This window comes from Sphaeramia orbicularis, chromosome 20 (assembly GCF_902148855.1).
Source record: "Sphaeramia orbicularis chromosome 20, fSphaOr1.1, whole genome shotgun sequence".
Taxonomy (NCBI): domain Eukaryota; kingdom Metazoa; phylum Chordata; class Actinopteri; order Kurtiformes; family Apogonidae; genus Sphaeramia; species Sphaeramia orbicularis.
The window spans coordinates 858,694-876,261 of NC_043976.1; the positions used below are offsets into that span (position 1 = coordinate 858,694).

The 17,568-nt window shown below is 38.0% G+C and overlaps 2 protein-coding genes across 5 annotated transcripts in view; one reads left to right on the forward strand and one right to left on the reverse strand.

Moving 5' to 3' along the window:
* Positions 1 to 1,177, reverse strand: part of cidea (cell death inducing DFFA like effector a) — an 11,612-nt gene extending 10,435 nt beyond the window's left edge. For all 4 annotated transcript variants that reach the window (XM_030123677.1, XM_030123676.1, XM_030123680.1 and 1 more), the window contains exon 1: positions 1,051 to 1,177. In XM_030123677.1, the coding sequence (XP_029979537.1) occupies positions 1,051 to 1,109 (59 nt within the window). In that variant the 5' untranslated portion in view covers positions 1,110 to 1,177. The remainder of the gene's footprint in view (positions 1 to 1,050) is intronic.
* A 1,274-nt stretch (positions 1,178 to 2,451) lies between these two features.
* Positions 2,452 to 13,026, forward strand: hus1 (HUS1 checkpoint clamp component). Its single transcript, XM_030123671.1, has 8 exons — positions 2,452 to 2,598; positions 3,740 to 3,867; positions 7,303 to 7,479; positions 7,577 to 7,684; positions 8,907 to 8,981; positions 9,695 to 9,794; positions 9,877 to 10,011; positions 12,773 to 13,026. The coding sequence occupies exons 1-8, from the start codon at positions 2,547 to 2,549 to the stop codon at positions 12,853 to 12,855; spliced, it is 858 nt and encodes a 285-aa protein (XP_029979531.1). The 5' UTR covers positions 2,452 to 2,546; the 3' UTR covers positions 12,856 to 13,026.
* Positions 13,027 to 17,568: the final 4,542 nt, after the last annotated feature.

The following is a 17,568-nucleotide window of genomic DNA, read 5'->3' on the forward strand; positions in this document are numbered from 1 at the left end:
TCTGTAATTTAACAGAATTTTTACCGTTTATTTGACAGATTTTTCCTGTATTTTTCAGATACAGGAAATATCAGTGAAATGACACAAACAGACTGAGTTTACATGTCAAATGGAAAAGAACAGGAAAAAACTGGAACTGTGAAGAACCAGAAAATTTACATTTTTTTAAAATATTTTTTCCACAGAAAAATGCAGTTAAAATACATTTGCAAATGTATCATAATTTCACAAATATTTATTTTCTATTTATGAGATTAAATTGTTAATTTAAAGTTTAATACTGTAAAAAATAAATAAATAAATAAAACCAGATAAAATTACTGACAGTTAACGGTAACAGAAGTATTAGTTCTGTCAGTTGAACCAGACTTGTTTGTTCATTGACAAATATCTTGTGTAATTACAGGAAGTTTCACAACAAAAATGTTGAATAAATGTATTTTTGTGAATGTATAACATGTATAAGCACTGATAAACTGTCCAAATACAGTTTTTATCAGTGGATTGGACAACTGAGTCTCACTGAAAATTATTTATATATACATTTATAGGGAATTGGATTGTTTTAATACATGTAAATATTCTTTATTAAACATTAAAAAGTCAAAAAAGCAAAATCTCATGTAAAGTTAGAGCAAAAAACTGTATTTGAATTATGGAAAATTACTGTATTTTTATGAGATGGTTCTTTTCTGTTATTTTACGGTATTTTTTTGGTGCCCCTGCTGCCGGAATAATACTGTTTTTTGTTGTTGTTGTTTTTTTACAGTGTGGATTTATTTAAAATGTGTTTTTGATGATATAAATCCAGCTGTTCCAACATACTGAAATGTGAAAAGCCCAAACAGCCTGTTTGTAAAAGGACACACTTGTCCATCCTCAGTCTTATTTCCTGTCAGTGTCTGTGGGCGTGTCTCTAAAGGGGTTTTTTTAGGCTCAGGTTTGTCCTCATGCACGCGCTGTAAACGGCTGATGAACCGACCAATCAGCGGCCCAGCTGTGTGTGCTACCTGAGCCTCGGCCCACGCGGGTCCAGTGCAGGTGTCTCACCTCTGCAGAGTCTCCGGAAGGAAAGTGCGCATGTACGTGACCCCAGACTGCAGCGCCATCCGTCTGTCCCACACAGCAGTCAGTGAACGCCTCACAGATGAGTTCACGGAACCCGCTCTGACCCGGACACCCGACACACGCTGCACTTATTCACCACGGACAGCTCTGATTGGTCCCTGAGTTTACCGGACAAACCAATAGGAACACGGAAGAAATAAACCCACCTAGCAACAGAGAGAGAGAGAGAGAGAGAGAGAGAGAGAGACCACAACAAAACTGTCAAATGATTTAAAGTGAACAACAAACTAAATCTGACAGGAGCTTTGGATTTTTGTTTGTGGTCTTTGATACATTTTATTTGTCCTTTTCACATTTAAGACTGAATTTGATGTAGAACAACAGTTTAATATAATATAATATAATTAATATAAAACAAACGACATATAATATGATTATTATCTAGTGACCCTTTGGTGCACAGTGGTCACCACAGCGGACCAGTGTTTGACAGCTGTTCTGTTCATGGATTTGTTCTTTCAATTCCATATCTGCTAACACAGTGGACGCTCATGCATCAGCCTGTACACTGCAGTTCATAGAATTACTGTAACTTTGCTGTTCTTCATAAACTTGATCTGCACTAACATGTTTGACTGTAAATCAGTTGCTTGTTGTTGTTATTAAACTGTAATTAACTTCTTTTTTTTTTTTTTTAAACAAAATGATGACAAAAGTAGTGCTGGGTTTTTCATGAGACTAAACAAACAAATAGATAAATAAAACTGTAATTGACTTGGAATTATGTAAAATATTAAACTGATCACATACAATTAAACTCTGCCCCTAAAGATGTGAAAGCACTATTATTATTATTATTATTATTATTTTTATTATTAGTATTATTATTGTTGTTGTTGTTGTTGTTACCTAATCAACTCTATATTTGTCTAAATGTCATGGGTTTTCTTCTTTCTTCTCATTGTTTCCTCTGAGCTCCAAAAACCAAACAGTTCCAAGTATTTAAGCAGCTTATGGAGGAACCAGGTCAACGTTCTTTTGTTTCAGACTAAATCAGATTACATTAGATTAGTTTAATTTGGAGGACAAATCATAAACCAGCCTTTATTTGCAAGGATTTGCTGGAGTAAATGTCGTCCAAGACATACATGTGGCTGACACAGAAAACCACTGTGATTTTCGCTCCTTTTTGATGGACATAAACACGTCGGTGTTTATTACTAATTGTACTGTTTTCGATATTGTTGAACGTGCAAAATAAACGTTCAGTTTGAGAAACATTCGAAGAATAATTGATAAACTTAACTCTGTCGTTTTTTTTTTAAAGTAGGAACTAAAAACAGATCGACACTGGCCGATGTTTCCGTCGGACCTTTGTTCCGCACGGACCAAACAAACGCGCTGCGCTTTAAAAGAAGTTAAGGCGCGTTTCAAGATAAAACAGGAAAAACTCTGTTCATTTTCATCTCAGCTTCAAAATGAAGTTTCGAGGGAAAATCATTGACATCGCCTGTCTGAACCATTTCACCCGTAAGCCGTGACATGTCCGTTTATTTCCGGAGATAATGTTTGTATATTAGCCGCAGTAAGCTAACTGCTAACCGGGTTCATGTACCAGGTTTTCATGAACAGACTCCAATAAACAGGTTCATCTCATGGTAGGAAAGTGGTCTTTAACCCTTAAAGAGGTAGACGTTTTTTGTGGCGACTTCCAAATGGATTTTCCTCTACATCTAGCCTTTCCGAAATCCCTCATTAGAATGTGTTTTGTCGGCAGTTTTCAGTGTACATCATGTATTTTCCTGTATTTAATGGACTGGTCATGTAGATGTTCATTAAAGCTCAGAGTAAATTTAAAGGTTATTAGATCAGAAACAGAGAAAACTGTAGAAAAAGTGTCTTTTCAGTCCAGTCTGTCATTAACTGTCTTCTTTTACTTCTTCTTCTTCATCATCTCTATTTCTTTTCCTTTTTTCCTTCCTGTTTTTCTTCTTCTATTTCTACTTCTGTATTATATGATTCTCTATATTTTGCATTTTTCACTGTAAACTATATACATTCCTATATTTAATTTCATATATTTAATTTACATGTTCATGAAAACTGTATTTTGTTATTTTTTCTTCAATTTTGTAGTCTTTGTGCCTTATTTTCTTCTTGTTGCTGAGTACTTTTCAAATTTTTTTAATTCATTTAGTTCATTTTATTGATACTTTGGCTGTTTTTGTTGCTTATTTATTCCTTTCGATCATTTGACCTAGTGTGTCCATCCACTGTCATTGATCCAACTCCATGGGTTTTAATGCTGAATCAATGTTGTAAAAGATGATGGTGTTTCCACGGTAACACGGAGCCTCTGAACGTCCAAATGGGTCATATCTGATGACCATGACAAGATGAAGAACTGTATTTTACACCAATTATTTACATGTACTGATAGGATTAGTGGATCAACAGGAATTAAACAGTTTATATCAGTAGGTGGTTTTTCAGTTATCGTTAATGATGGAATAAGATAATGGAATCACATCTCAGACAAAACATTGAAAGGCATCGAAACTTCTAAAAATGTATTAATGAATAATGAAAGTGGGCTCCATCACATTAACTTTATGAAAGTTGCTCCTTTGCAGTTATTCTGTTGTTTCATAACTGTATTCTTCTTTATCAGGAGTCATCACCACCATCTCAAAGCTGACGAAGACGTGCGTCCTGCGTTTGACTCCGGACCACCTGTACTTCGTCTTATCTGGTAAAGTGGCAAACGGAGGCGTCAGTATGTGGTGTGAACTGTCCCAGGTGAGAGGAAACTGCATCCTCATGGCTGATAAATCATGATCAAACCTCAGTATGTCAGTGGAGTTTGGAGTTTTTACTTCCCCTTTTCCTCCCCCATGTTCACACTAATATGTGCCATATTTTCCAAACAGGCTTTAGTTTTAATGGATCTGAGGTGAATTATCCATTAGTTTTATCCATCATTGTGTGTCTTTACAACTACCAGACTAATTTAAATAGAATAGAATATCTTTATTATCGTTGTAATAGGGTTGTAATAGGGTATAACGGTATAACAATAAATGGCGGTAAAATTACAGACGGTTAGTATTACCGTTTAAATTCTAATTCTCATGATAACTGTGTTTGATTACCGCACTTTACCGGAGAAAACGCCTATGTAGAGATGTGCTTTGATGTCAAATATTTGAGCATAGGTTTAATTTATTACAATTTTAATTTTATATTCCTAATATTTGGAACCAATATTCACTTTTAAAGTCTGTGAAAAGGTTTGTTAAACATCTGTGTGTTATTTATGCAATAAATTACAGGGTGGGGAAGCAAAATGTACAATGAACATTTAGATGTTTTTTCTCAGCAGGCACTACGTCAATTGTTTTGAAACCAAACATATACTGATGTCATAATCATACCTAACACTATTATCCATACCTTTTCAGAAACTTTTGCCTATATGAGTTAGGGCTGCACGATTAATCGATTTTAAATCGAAATCGGATTTTTTAATTAGGACGATTTTGAAAAAAGGGAAATCGTAAAATCGATTTCATCTCTCTCGTGCCTCTGGGCCGTGCGCTTGCGGGCTCCCGTAGGCTCCTCCTCCAGGCTCCCGTAGGCTCCTCCTCCAGGCTCCCATAGGCTCCTCCTCCTATCAGTGACAGCGGTCTGTCACAGAAGTCCGTGTAATGACTGGACTTTAAATGTGTTCATGAGCCCGCAGTACTTATAGCACTGTAAGCCATGGTTTCACGCACGGATCCCGCAACTGAAATAGAACTGCATGTGGATCATTCATCTTACGTTGTCCCGGATCCGTACCGAACCGGGCCCGGATCCGGGGTTGTGGGGTCATGAGCCTCAGCAGAGGAGCCCACACAGCCCTGTGCCCACACACATCCACCAGCTCCACACACAGAATCCCTCCAGTGTGTCCTGGGTCGGTCTATTCCACGCACGGATCCTCCAGTTTAAATAGAACCCATGGGAATCACTCATACTAACGTGGTCCACGCACGCACGACTGATGTCTGTCACTGACTTACACTGGTATCACTGCTGTGGGCCAGATACCCCAAAAAGAAAGGGAAAAAAAAAAAAAAATTTAGTCCTCTTACTTGCTAAATTTTTCATTCACAAATGTAAGTTCTGTAACACAAAACCAAATATTATTTATTTTTTGAAAGATGTTGAACTTTATTTAAAGCTGTTTGATAAATCTGGAAACAAAAAGGCTGTAAAAAACATCAGTATTTGCTCTGATTTGGACATTGTGTTATAGTGTATTCATCCTGGCAAACTTATGTTATTTCCTTGTTGTATACATTGTTTGTATACTCTACTTCATTCAATAAAGATTTAATTAAGAAAAAATAAACTTCTGTGGGTTCACCGTGTGATACCATCACAGATTTGACGTCAGGGCAGTGCCTTGCATTGTGGGCTGCTCACGAAAATATCATGCTGACTGCTGTTGTCTTTTGTAGTTTTACCCAAAAATCGAAATTGAAAATCGAGTTTTTAGGGGAAAAAAATCGGGATTTTTTTTTTTTTTTTTTGCCAAAATCATACATGAGTAATCAGGAAAGCAAACTTCAAAGAGTGTGTGATTTGCTGAATGCACTCGTCACACCAAAGGAGATTTCAAAAATAGTTGGAGTGTCCATAAAGACTGTTTATAATGGAAAGAAGAGAATGACTATGAGCAAAACTATTACCAGAAAGTCTGGAAGATACTATTAAAGAAGAATGGGAGAAGTTGTCACCCCAATATTTGAGGAACACTTGCACAAGTTTCAGGAAGCGTGTGAAGGCAGTTATTGAGAAAGAAGGAGGACACATAGAATAAAAACATTTTCTATTATGGACATTTTCTTGTGGCAAATAAATTCTCATGACTTTCAATAAACTAATTGGTCATACACTGTCTTTCAATCCCTGCCTCAAAATATTGGACATTTTGCTTCCCCACCCTGTATATACATTTTTCAAATCAGATTTTATATATTTTTTGTGTTTTTATAGTAGGTTAAAGTGAAAAAATAATAGACAGATGATATAGATGAAGTTGTGCTGAAAAAACAGATCCAAACATGGGTATAGTAAACATTAGTTTATATAGTATATAAAGGCAAAATCAAAAGGACTGAAAAACAGACAAAATAGGCTCAGACCACTAAGGGTTAATATTATATAAAATTCTTTCAGTGTGTGTGTATTAGTACTTTTTGAACATTTTGAGCACAATTTCAACTAGAAAAGCACTCAGAGAGCAAAGACCTCCACCAAGGCAGATCAGTGCCCCCCCCCCCACAGACATCCACTCTGTTATTGCACTGATCCCTTTCAAACATGATGTCCGTCAGATGTCTTCCTGTATTGACTGTGTCCTGGTTGGTCCTGGTCTTCATGCCTCTGTGTCGTCATGTGTCCGGGGTGTGAGTGGTTCCTTCTCCTGTTCTATGGGAACTGTGTAGTTCTTCAGGTGTTGAATGAAACAGTAGGACATAGAAAAGATGACACACTGGACAAACATCAGACAATATCGCACAACGACACGGAAACGACAAGTTTTACCCTCGTCTGTTTTCAGTCTTATTGTGTTTTTCTACCGGAGCAAAAAATTCTTTCATTCTTACCCAGATGTGTTTATTATCATCTGTAGTTCCAGATGAAAAATATGGGTCTGCAAATGGTCAGAATAAGCTTTTCCCTTCTTTTTCTTCTTCTCATTTCTTTTTCCTCTTCTTTTTCATTTTCTCCCTCTCCTTCTTCCTCTTCTCCTTTTTCTCTTTCTTTTTCTTTTCCTCCTTTGTTTTCTCTGTCTTCATCTCCTTTTTGTCCTTCTTCTCCTTTTTCTGTTCTTTTCCTCCTTTGTTTTCTCTTTCTTCTTATCCCTCTTCTTCTCCTCCTTTTTCCTTTTTCATTTTCTCCTTCTCCTTGTCCTTCTTCCTCTTCCTCTCCTTTATTTTCTCTTTCTTCTTCTCCTTCTTCTTGTCCTTCTTCCTATTCTTCTCCTTTTTCTCTTTCTTCTTCGTCTCCCTCTTCTTCTCCTTCCTCTTCTTTTTCTCTTCTTTTCGTCCTTTGTTTTGTCTTTCTTCTTATTATTATCCTTCTTCCTCTTCTTTTTTCTCTTTCTTCTTGTCCTTCTTCCTCTTCTTCTCCTTTTTCTCTTTCTTCTTCTTCTCCCTCTTCTTCTCCTCCTTCCTCCTTCAGGTTAACTTCTTTGATGAGTACCAGATGGAGGGCGTATCCTCTGAGGACAATGAGATCTGTCTAGAGGTGACTCCAGAGAACCTGTCCCGGGCTCTGAAGACGGTCCAGAACGCCAAAGCCGTCAAAGTCAAACTGACTAAGAAACACTGTCCGTGCCTGACGGTGGCGGCTGAGCTGGTGAGACCTCAGTCTGATGAGCTGCTGCCTTTATTCTGTCAGGAAGGATTCAAACCGACACCCTCCCCACATTCAAACCGCTCTGTCCTCTCTTCAGCCCACTCTGTCCAGCGTCAGCAGAGTCGTCACTCACGACGTCCCCGTGGACGTGATCCCACGAAGACTGTGGAACGAGTTTAAGGAACCCGACATGCCGGACTTCGACGTGAGTCACCCATCTGTGTTTAACGCCTCAGACTGAAAGAGATACTAGTGATGAAACTGAGAAACCTCTGACTGACTCAGGACTTTGATTTATTCATTTATTTTTTACTTATGTACTGATCTTACTTATCACTTATGTGTTACTTTTATATCATTGTTCTTATTACCATTGTCAGTTTATTGTAATTATTGTTATTAGTGCTGTTATTATTAAACTATATATAGTGCAGATTATATTATAACATAATTATGTATTTATTATGATTTATTATTATTTCTACTTTTATTATGTATATCCACTAGTACTTTCTAAAGTGTAATTACCTGTTTTTCACGATTTTTATAGTTATTGTTATTACAATTTTCTTTCCTTTTGTCTTGTAATAATTCTTATATGTGTACATTCATGTCGTGTTGGGGGTTCTGCCCAAGGGATCAGTAAAGGTCTATTTAATTAAATTTAATTTAATCTAATCTAATCAAATCTAATTTAATCTAATGTAATTCAGTTTAATCTAATCTAATTTAATCCAGTTTAATGTAATGTAATGTAATCTAAGTAGGGGGCATTCTGCTGGTGTTTGGTTCCTTGGGAGTTTGGAGAACAGGCTAAACTGGTCTGTAGGTGGATGTAATGCAGCGTTTCCACTACATGGTACCGGCTCGGCTCGGCTCGACTCTGCCTTTTTGCGTTTCCGTTACATAAAAGGACCTGGAATCTGGTACCTGGTACTAGTTTTTTGGTCTCACCTCCGCTGAGGTTCCAGGACTGGGGACCAGATACTAAAAGGTGACGTGTAAACACTGCAGACCACTGATTGGTCAGAGTCGTCGGTGTGCCCCGCCCTTTTACAAAAACCGATGCAGAAGTTGACAGTAAATGTAGCAGTAGGTGAATCCACATGATGACAGTCTGTAAAACTACACCATTCAGTCAGGAGATTCAGTATTTGGTGGCCGACGTAAAAATTCAGCATGAGTTTGAGGAGACAACACACAACGAGCGATTTATCAACAACTCTGAGCAGACGACATGGAAGTAACGCACCGCATTGCTATGACGACCAGGTACTGCAAAGTGGGTAGTATCCTGGATTGGAAACCGTCTGGAATAGGACCTGGTACCTGAGCCGAGTCAAGTCGAGTCAAGCCAGTTCCACGTAGTGGAAACGTGGCATTAGTGGACTGTGACGTCTGCTCTGTGCTTCTGTCTGGTCCTGCAGGTCAGCATTTATCTGCCTCCTCTGAAGACCATGAAGAATGTTGTGGACCGAATGAAGAACCTGTCCAACTTCCTGGTACTGTCGCCACCTCCAGGCATTTCACACCAAAACCATCTGAGTAGAACACGATGAAGAACAATGCTCTTCTGTAGAACATGACCTTTGTTTTTGTAGGAAACAGGGCCGTCTGGACCAGGGGTGTCCAACATACGGCCCACGGGCCAACACCGGCCCGCCACAGGTTCCATTCTGACCAGTGGGTTGAATTATTGAAGTGTAAAAATGACACTGAGGACATTTGTAATCAATCATGTCAAATTCATCTTCACCCAATTTGGGCTCAAGTGGGTTGAACCAGTAAAATAATAGATAAATAACCTATAAATAATCACAGCTCCACATTCCAAAGTCAAATTTGACCAATATTCTGCCTGTTATCAAAGGTTTTGTGTATTTGTAGATCCACTGTGATCTGTACGTTATAATGAACATGTATAAATGATAAACTGAGACAGAATATTGGTAAATTTGCACTTATCTTAATAAATTTCGGGTTGTTCCTGTTCTTCACATTATTTTGTGAAAGGGTAGTTTATAAATGTGAACATTTTACTTGTTTTGCACCAGAACAGACAAATTTGGGGTTGTTATTTTTCTATAATGGCTGTTTTTGTGTTATTTGACTGGTCTGGCCCAGTTTAGATCCTATTGATCTGAATGTGGAACTTGAACTAACATGAGTTTGACACTGCTGGTTCGGGCTGTAACTGTGTGGTTTCATGGTTCAGGTGATGGAGGCCAACCTGAGCGGAGAGATGAACCTGAAGATCGACACAGACCTGGTTTCAGTCACCACTCACTTCAGGGACCTGGGGAATCCTCCGTGGGGTAAATGCTCATCCGTCTGACGTGTCTTGTGTCTTCATGGTTTTATTCGATGGCTTGACGGGTGGTGTCCATCCGACTCCAGGTGAAGACTCCTCCCAGGACGGTGGTCCGTCTCAGAGCCGTGACCCCGAGGCCATGGCCGAGGCCCGGGTCGACATCAGGAAACTGCAGCAGTTCCTCATGGGACAGCAGGTCAATCCCAGTAAAGCCATGTGCAGTAAGTCCACATGCAGGGACGTCCAACACCACGGCCTTATCCACAAACACTCTGAACCTGGGGGGTCCCACTCATTTTAGTTCAGGTCCCACATTCAGCACAACAGGATTTAAACTGGGCCAGACCAGTAAAATAACAAGTGTTCAGAGAACACAAACCTCTGCCAAGCACCCCGAATGGTGTGCATGTGTGGATCGACTGTTTCTGTTTAAATTCAACAGTTTCCAGTAGGGATGCACCGATACCAGTATCGGCATCGGCTCCGATACTCAGTGTGTGTACTCGTACTCGTAAAAGATATCCGATACAAATGCACCGATACCACTTAAAGCTATTTGACATTCCCAGTTCAGTGCAGCAGGTACGAGGAGGAGGAATAATGTGTGTGAGTGTGAAGAGTGTGGAGATGGAACCAAAGAAATGATGGTGATAAAAGTAAGGCTGACTGACAGTACCGTTCAGACACACACAGATACAGATGCAGCGTTCTGTCCGTCCTCTGCGTACATTCCATCTGTTTAACAGGTGATGGAGGATGAGTACCCAGACAGAGAATACCAGCGGGAACCACCGGGGGTATGGAGCAGTGCAGACTGCCCCCAGTGGAGGTGAAAACCAAACCTCTCACTCATTTGTCTTTTCTCTTCCTGCTGAAGCTGAGCTGTTAAACCCTACCAGAGAAAACGCTGCAACATTAGTATCACAGTAGTGTTCCTCTGTCGTCTCCATGTTTGGTATTTCTGACTTTCTTCTTCTTCTTCATTAAACTTTCCTCTTCTTCGTGGTATTTGTCCAGTATGGTTAATTCAGAGCGGCGACCCCTGGTGGATTAACTGACAAACGCTCATTCCAACACATTAAATGTCAGTAGCAACACTTTGTTCCAGTCAGACTAATGACAACGACAATAAAGCACATTTACAAAAGGAACTAACAACTGGAATGGGATTATTAAGGACTAGGGTCGGTACTCAGTATTGGCAAGTACTCAAATGTAAGTACTCGTACTCGTACTCGGTCTGGAAAAAAGTGGTATCGGTGCATCCCTAGTTTCCAGGTTGTTCCATACAGCAGAAACAGTTGCAGCTTGGTCCCAGTCATGTGTCTGTTGTAATGGAATTTTCTGATTCCCTTCTTTGTTTCCATATCCATTCCTGACTACCCTTCCCCACTACATGCTAACTTTCCCGAATACCCCCCACTGCATGCTAATTTTCCCATATTCTTACCCAAATGCCCCTACTGTATGTGTAAATTTTCTTGCAAGGTAACAAAAGGTGACTGATTGTCAAAGCCGTGAGTTCATCATTCAGTCAAAAGGCCCTTTGAGGAGACTTGCAGGTGTCACTTGCAAATGTGATTCACCCTATAAAAGGTGGACCCTGTGAGAAGCTCTTGGTCTTTTCTTCACAATCGCCGCTCGTGTGCAGAACTGACCTTTCTTGAGAAAGAAATAAAATATTGTCGGCCGGGAGATGTCTCTATTTCATTATTCACCAGCAGCAAAGAAAAACTTCCATAACACTGTCCAATTAGATTCAATTCACATCAATATTAGTTGAGTTCTAATTTTAAATGTGTGGGAAATGGGATTTTCAGTGTTCAGTGTAAATGTCCACAGAGTCCACATTCCACAGTGGATGTGGACAATTTAGTTCCACATACAAGAGACTGTTCTAAGCTACAGGTGGATCCAACTGGAGGAGAATCGGAGTTGTTTGGAATTTTGGATGAATTTTGGAAAATGTCTCAATGATGACAGATGGAAAACTGTAGATGTTGTGACCTTGCTGTGACCTTGAACTTTGGCCTACTGGGACCAAAATGGACTGGGTTGGTCCCAGGGCCTAGGCCTATCTGTGGAGAAGATCTGGGAAAGATGGGTGGAAGAGTTTTACACTAAAGATGAGAAAAAAACAAACAAACAAACAAAGGAAAGTGATCACAATACCTCCTGGCAGAGGGAATAACAGGACTTTTCTCTGTTTTAGAATGAAAAAAATAAAATTACATAATGAAAATGATTACATCTTCAAATTATCCCTTAAAGCTGCAGGAGACTTTTGTCACCAGTTTTTCATCTAATCTGTCCATCCTCAGTCATATCCTCAGTCTCATGAATCTGTTTGTCTGTCTGTGATTACTCACCTGAATCTCTTCCCTCATGGTGAACAGTTGCGTAGTGTACTCCACCATAAACTGTCCAGTTGTTTACAGAGACAGGAGGTCACCAGGGCATGTTTAGAATTTTGTCGCAGTGTACATTGTGGGAAGTGGAGCTCCAGTCGTTTCCACGTCGTGTTTTTTACAGCCGTATGATATATGGCTGCGCTGCCACTGCCAGGCAGCTGTGCAAACCTCCACTTCCCACAATGCACGTCTTGTCTTATCTTATTTTACCTTATCCCTTCCCTTCCCTTCCACCTTTTCTTCCCTTCCCTTACCTTACACCTTACCTTACCTTACACCTGACTTTACACGTCCTTACACCTTCCCTTCCCTTCCCTTCCCTTCCCTTACACCTTACCTTACAGCTTACTTTACACCTCCTTACACCTTACCTTCCCTTACCTTACACCTTACCTTACAGCTTACTTTACACCGTCCTTACAGCCTTCCTTCACCTCCTTACACCTTCCCTTCCCTTACCTTACACCTTACCTTACACCTTACTTTACATCACCTTACACCTTCCCATACCTTCCCTTCCCTTCCCTTACCTTACCTTACCTTACACCTTACTTTATCTTGTGTCCTCCAGATATTGTCCACCACGGCGTCGTCCACCTCATTCTTCTGCATGAAGACGTCTCTCTGCAGTATTTCATTCCCGCCGTGGCCTAGATGTTCCCATCTGACCCGGTTCAGGTGTCAGACCTCTGGGGAGTCTGTCCCAGACGCTTTCAGGAGGACTTTACTCACAATCCTCTGGGTGTATTCCAGACCTGCTGGTAAATGCACATGGACTAGAGGGAAAGTGAGACAACACTTTGCACTTTGTCTGTTGTGTTGAACATGTTGACAAAAAAAGGAAAAAGAAAGAAAAGAAAGACAAGGAAAAAAAAGGAAAAGAGAAAAAAAAAGAACATGTTGACATGTAGGTTTTGTATTAAACATTATTTTGTAATAAAACATTTTGCTGTTATTTTCTCCTGTGAGGCGTTCAGGTTCTGTTTGGAGGTGGATTTTCCGTCATGCAGGTGTGTTTCCGGTTCTGGAATGTCCTCACAGTGTAAAGTCAGTCTTTGGAGGACATGTCCAGCAGCTGTTGGTGCAAAGAAAACTGTCCATTTAGGGTGAAATCAGTCTGGAACACGTACGTTTTACAACTTCTTGTCCCTTTTGCATCTTTATGGGTCTTTTATGTCTTATTATGTCTTTTTTTTTTTTTTTTTCATTCTTTGCTTATTTGGAAAAGCAGCACTGAAAAAAGTCCAAATTTTCCCAAGTGTATTTTTCTCATTTCTACTCCAAATATCTCATCACACTTAAAATCAGACAGAATCACCTAAATCAGGACTGTCAAACATGTGTCCCGGGTTCCAAAAGCGGCCCGCCAAAGGTTCCAATCCAGCCTGTGGAATGAATTTCCAAAGTGTCTAAACTCCACAGTCCAGGCTGTGGAACTCATTTTAGTGTGGGTTCCACATCCAGACCAATCTGATCTACAGTCCAATAAGAACAGCAGAAGAACCCACACAAAAGAACCACTGCAGATTTACTACTGGGTTTGATGGGAAAAAAAAAATTACATTATGTCTGTAAATAATGACAACTGCAAATGTTTGTCTTTGTTTTAGTACCAAAAATCACATTAAATTGTGAAACTCTTTCCATTTCCAAACTCTCCTGTACCAATAAAATGTGACTAACCTGAACAAATGTGTCCAACCTGAAATGTCTGTATTAAATTCAGTCCAGTTTGAACTCTTTTCTTCCTGTTCCTCAGTGTTTAGTGTCTTTGGAGATCTGATCCAGAATGCACATGGACTAATGAGAAGTGGAGGAAGAAGACTGAGAAAATTACACTGATTTTACTGAAATGTCAGTTTTTTCAGGTTATTCACGTCTTTTTTGTTTGGATAGTTTATAAAAGTAAGTATTTTCATAATGTAATGGAGGTTTTTTTGCACTAAAACAAAGACGAAAATTTGGAGTTGTCATTCTCGGTTATTCTGTTATTATTTTACTGGTTGGGTCCACTGCAGATGAAATTGGGCTGAATGTGGAACCTGAAAGAACAGGAGTTTGAGAACCGTGACCTACAGAGGAACTTTTCAGTGAGATGTAAGACCTGATTTTTAGACAGTAGATCTGGAAAATCTGATTTCAACAAATCTGACCAAGATCATTTTCACTTGTTCCATTGGCAGATTTTTTTTTTGTGCTTAATTCAAGATTTTTTAATTTTTTTTTGCTTGAATTAAGCAAAAAAACAAAAAAAGTGAAATTTACCTTTTGTTGTGTCTTTTATTTCTTGTATGTTTTGTTGTGTCTTTTACCTTTTGTTGCATCTTTTGTGTCTTGTTGCGTCTCCATGTGGTTGTGTTGTGGGATATTATCTGATGTTTGCTGTCTTTTCTACATCTTTTTTCATTTTTTCATCCAATTAAATCAGTCTGGATAATGTTCAGTAAAACTAATGGATAACTCACCTCAGATTACAACTGAAGACACATATCAGTTTAAACATGGAGGAAAAGTGAAATGAAATCCTCAGTAAAGTCCAGGTAGTGTAAAGTACTGCAGTACACTAATGAAGTATTTGTACTACTGCAGTATTTGTACTCTGGCTTGAACTCTTCTTTGTGTAAAGGGTTTGATTGGAGTGTAATGACGGCTAATGCCTGATTGTTTGCTCGCTGTGTGTTTGTGTGTCTTTGTTGTGTGTTTAGTTGCTGAGTCACTAATGCATGCATATACTGGTCTCACTGTTGCCATGACAACAGTCAAACTTTACCTGAGCAGAGCCAATTTTAAGTCGCTGCGAACTCACATTGGTTTTTGTAGCAGCTGTGACTCGTCTCAGGTCAGTGGACTCAGTTTTTCCTCTTTCACAGATTTTCAACACTTCACAGGTGGATCTGGAATAAAAATGTCACACGTTTTCACTGAGGTGGAAGTGGAGGTGATGGGATTAAAAGTCTGACGGTGAAGCTTCTGAAGCACTGGGAGAATCAGGTCGAACTCCAGACAAAATGTGATTCATACAGGTTAACACTGGGACAGAATAAATAAAAAGTCAGTTACAGTCAAATGCAGTAAAACTCATGCATTTGTAATTAGAACTAAACTGAAATCAAAAACTGAAGACTGACTAAAAGTAGAAACTAATTAACCCTTTCATGCATGAATTGTGAGAACCTTAATCAAGATGTTTTTCCCGAGTGATATTTATTCCTCTTTGGGCATGGAAAAAACAAACCAAAAAAAATGTGATTGAATTTTTTTTATGAACCTGTTCTTTGTGGAGTTACAAAAATGTCCATGCAGCTGGACACCATGTGTTTACTTTTAGAAGCAAAGAAACTTGTATTTCCTACATGTATTTACTGATATACTGTGTGAAAACTATGAAATAAAAACATGTTTAGTGCAGCTAATCTGATGTTTTCTCACATTTTCTCATACGCTAATACTAGTTATTACTCACCTCATGGTGAGAATATGCAAAAAAAGAAAAAAAAAATCTTTTTGTTTAAAAAAAGCTACAAAAAACAAAAATCCTGTTAGAGTCTAATAACAATTAGCATTTTTTTCCACTCAAACATGTTACTGCAGATCAGGTTTATCTAGAACAGCAAAGTTACAGTAATGGTGTGAATGTCAGTGTATGAGATGATGCATAAGTGTCCAGTGTATATGGAACTAAAACAACCAAATCCATGAATATACAAGAGAGCACCTTTGAACAGCTGTCCACTGGAGTGACCACTACGCATGAAAGGGTTCAAATGTCAAAATGGTAAGAAGTGATCACATTTTGGTTTTAGTTCATAAGAATCAAAATATAGGGAATGTAAAGTTCTCGTGTTCATGAATTGGATTTTTTTTTTTTTTTAATTTCACTGCAACAAACATGGCAAAGGAAGTACAGTGGTGTGCAAAAATATTAGAACACTTGTCAAATCTTCAGAAACTGGTGGTTTATTTTTTTCCCCAGAGCCTGAATTTCACTTTTTTGCCACTGCAAAAGGTAAAGGCAAAGGTACTGAGAATATTTCACCTACAAATTTATCAGTCCAGACCTTTTTTTTTTTTTTTTTTTCCACATTTTACTGTAATATTCAGTGTGCCACCCCCTCCCCACCCCCCCGCCAACAGTCACAGCAGCACATCTTTCTGACATTGTGTCGATGTATTTTCTAAGTTTCAACCCCAGTGTCATTCCACGCTCTCAGAAGCACATTCCACAGAATTTCCTTAGTTTCCTTAGATTGTTCCCTGATTATTAGTATTATTGTTTATACATTTTTGTTTAGTTATTTAATTATTTTTCGTGTATTTTTTGGTATACCTTTAGCTCTATACCGTCCATCACAGACTTCCACTGATTATTATTATTATTTATACATTTTTGTTTAGTTATTTCATTATTTTTCGTGTATTTTTTGGTATACCTTTAGCTCTATACCGTCCATCACAGACTTCCACTGATTATTATTATTATTATTATTTATACATTTTTGTTTAGTTATTTAATTATTTTTCGTGTATTTTTTGGTATACCTTTAGCTCTATACCGTCCATCACAGACTTCCACTGATTATTATTATTATTATTATTTATACATTTTTGTTTAGTTATTTAATTATTTTTCATGTATTTTTTGGTATACCTTTAGCTCTATACTGTCCATCACAGACTTCCACTGATTATTATTATTATTATTATTTATACATTTTTGTTTAGTTATTTAATTATTTTTCATGTATTTTTTGGTATACCTTTAGCTCTATACCGTCCATCACAGACTTCCACTGATTATTATTATTATTATTTATACATTTTTGTTTAGTTATTTCATTATTTTTCGTGTATTTTTTGGTATACCTTTAGCTCTATACCGTCCATCACAGACTTCCACTGATTATTATTATTATTATTTACACATTTTTGTTTAGTTATTTAATTATTTTTCGTATATTTTTTGGTATACCTTTAGCTCTATACCGTCCATCACAGACTTCCACTGATTATTATTATTATTATTATTTATACATTTTTGTTTAGTTATTTAATTATTTTTCGTGTATTTTTTGGTATACCTTTAGCTCTATACCATCCATCACAGACTTCCACTGATTATTATTATTATTATTTATACATTTTTGTTTAGTTATTATTTTTCGTATATTTTTTGGTATACCTTTAGCTCTATACCGTCCATCACAGACTTCCACTGATTATTATTATTATTATTTATACATTTTTGTTTAGTTATTTAATTATTTTTCATATATTTTTTGGTATACCTTTAGCTCTATACCGTCCATCACAGACTTCCACTGATTATTATTATTATTATTTATACATTTTTGTTTAGTTATTTAATTA

Excerpts from the sequence above, each read along its gene's own strand:
- hus1 (XM_030123671.1), top strand. The coding sequence starts at position 2,547 with ATGAAGTTTCGAGGGAAAATCATTGACATCGCCTGTCTGAACCATTTC. Across the intron at positions 7,480-7,576 it reads TGACGGTGGCGGCTGAGCTG|CCCACTCTGTCCAGCGTCAG; the intron begins GTGAGACCTCAG and ends TCCTCTCTTCAG. Across the intron at positions 9,795-9,876 it reads CCTGGGGAATCCTCCGTGGG|GTGAAGACTCCTCCCAGGAC; the intron begins GTAAATGCTCAT and ends ATCCGACTCCAG.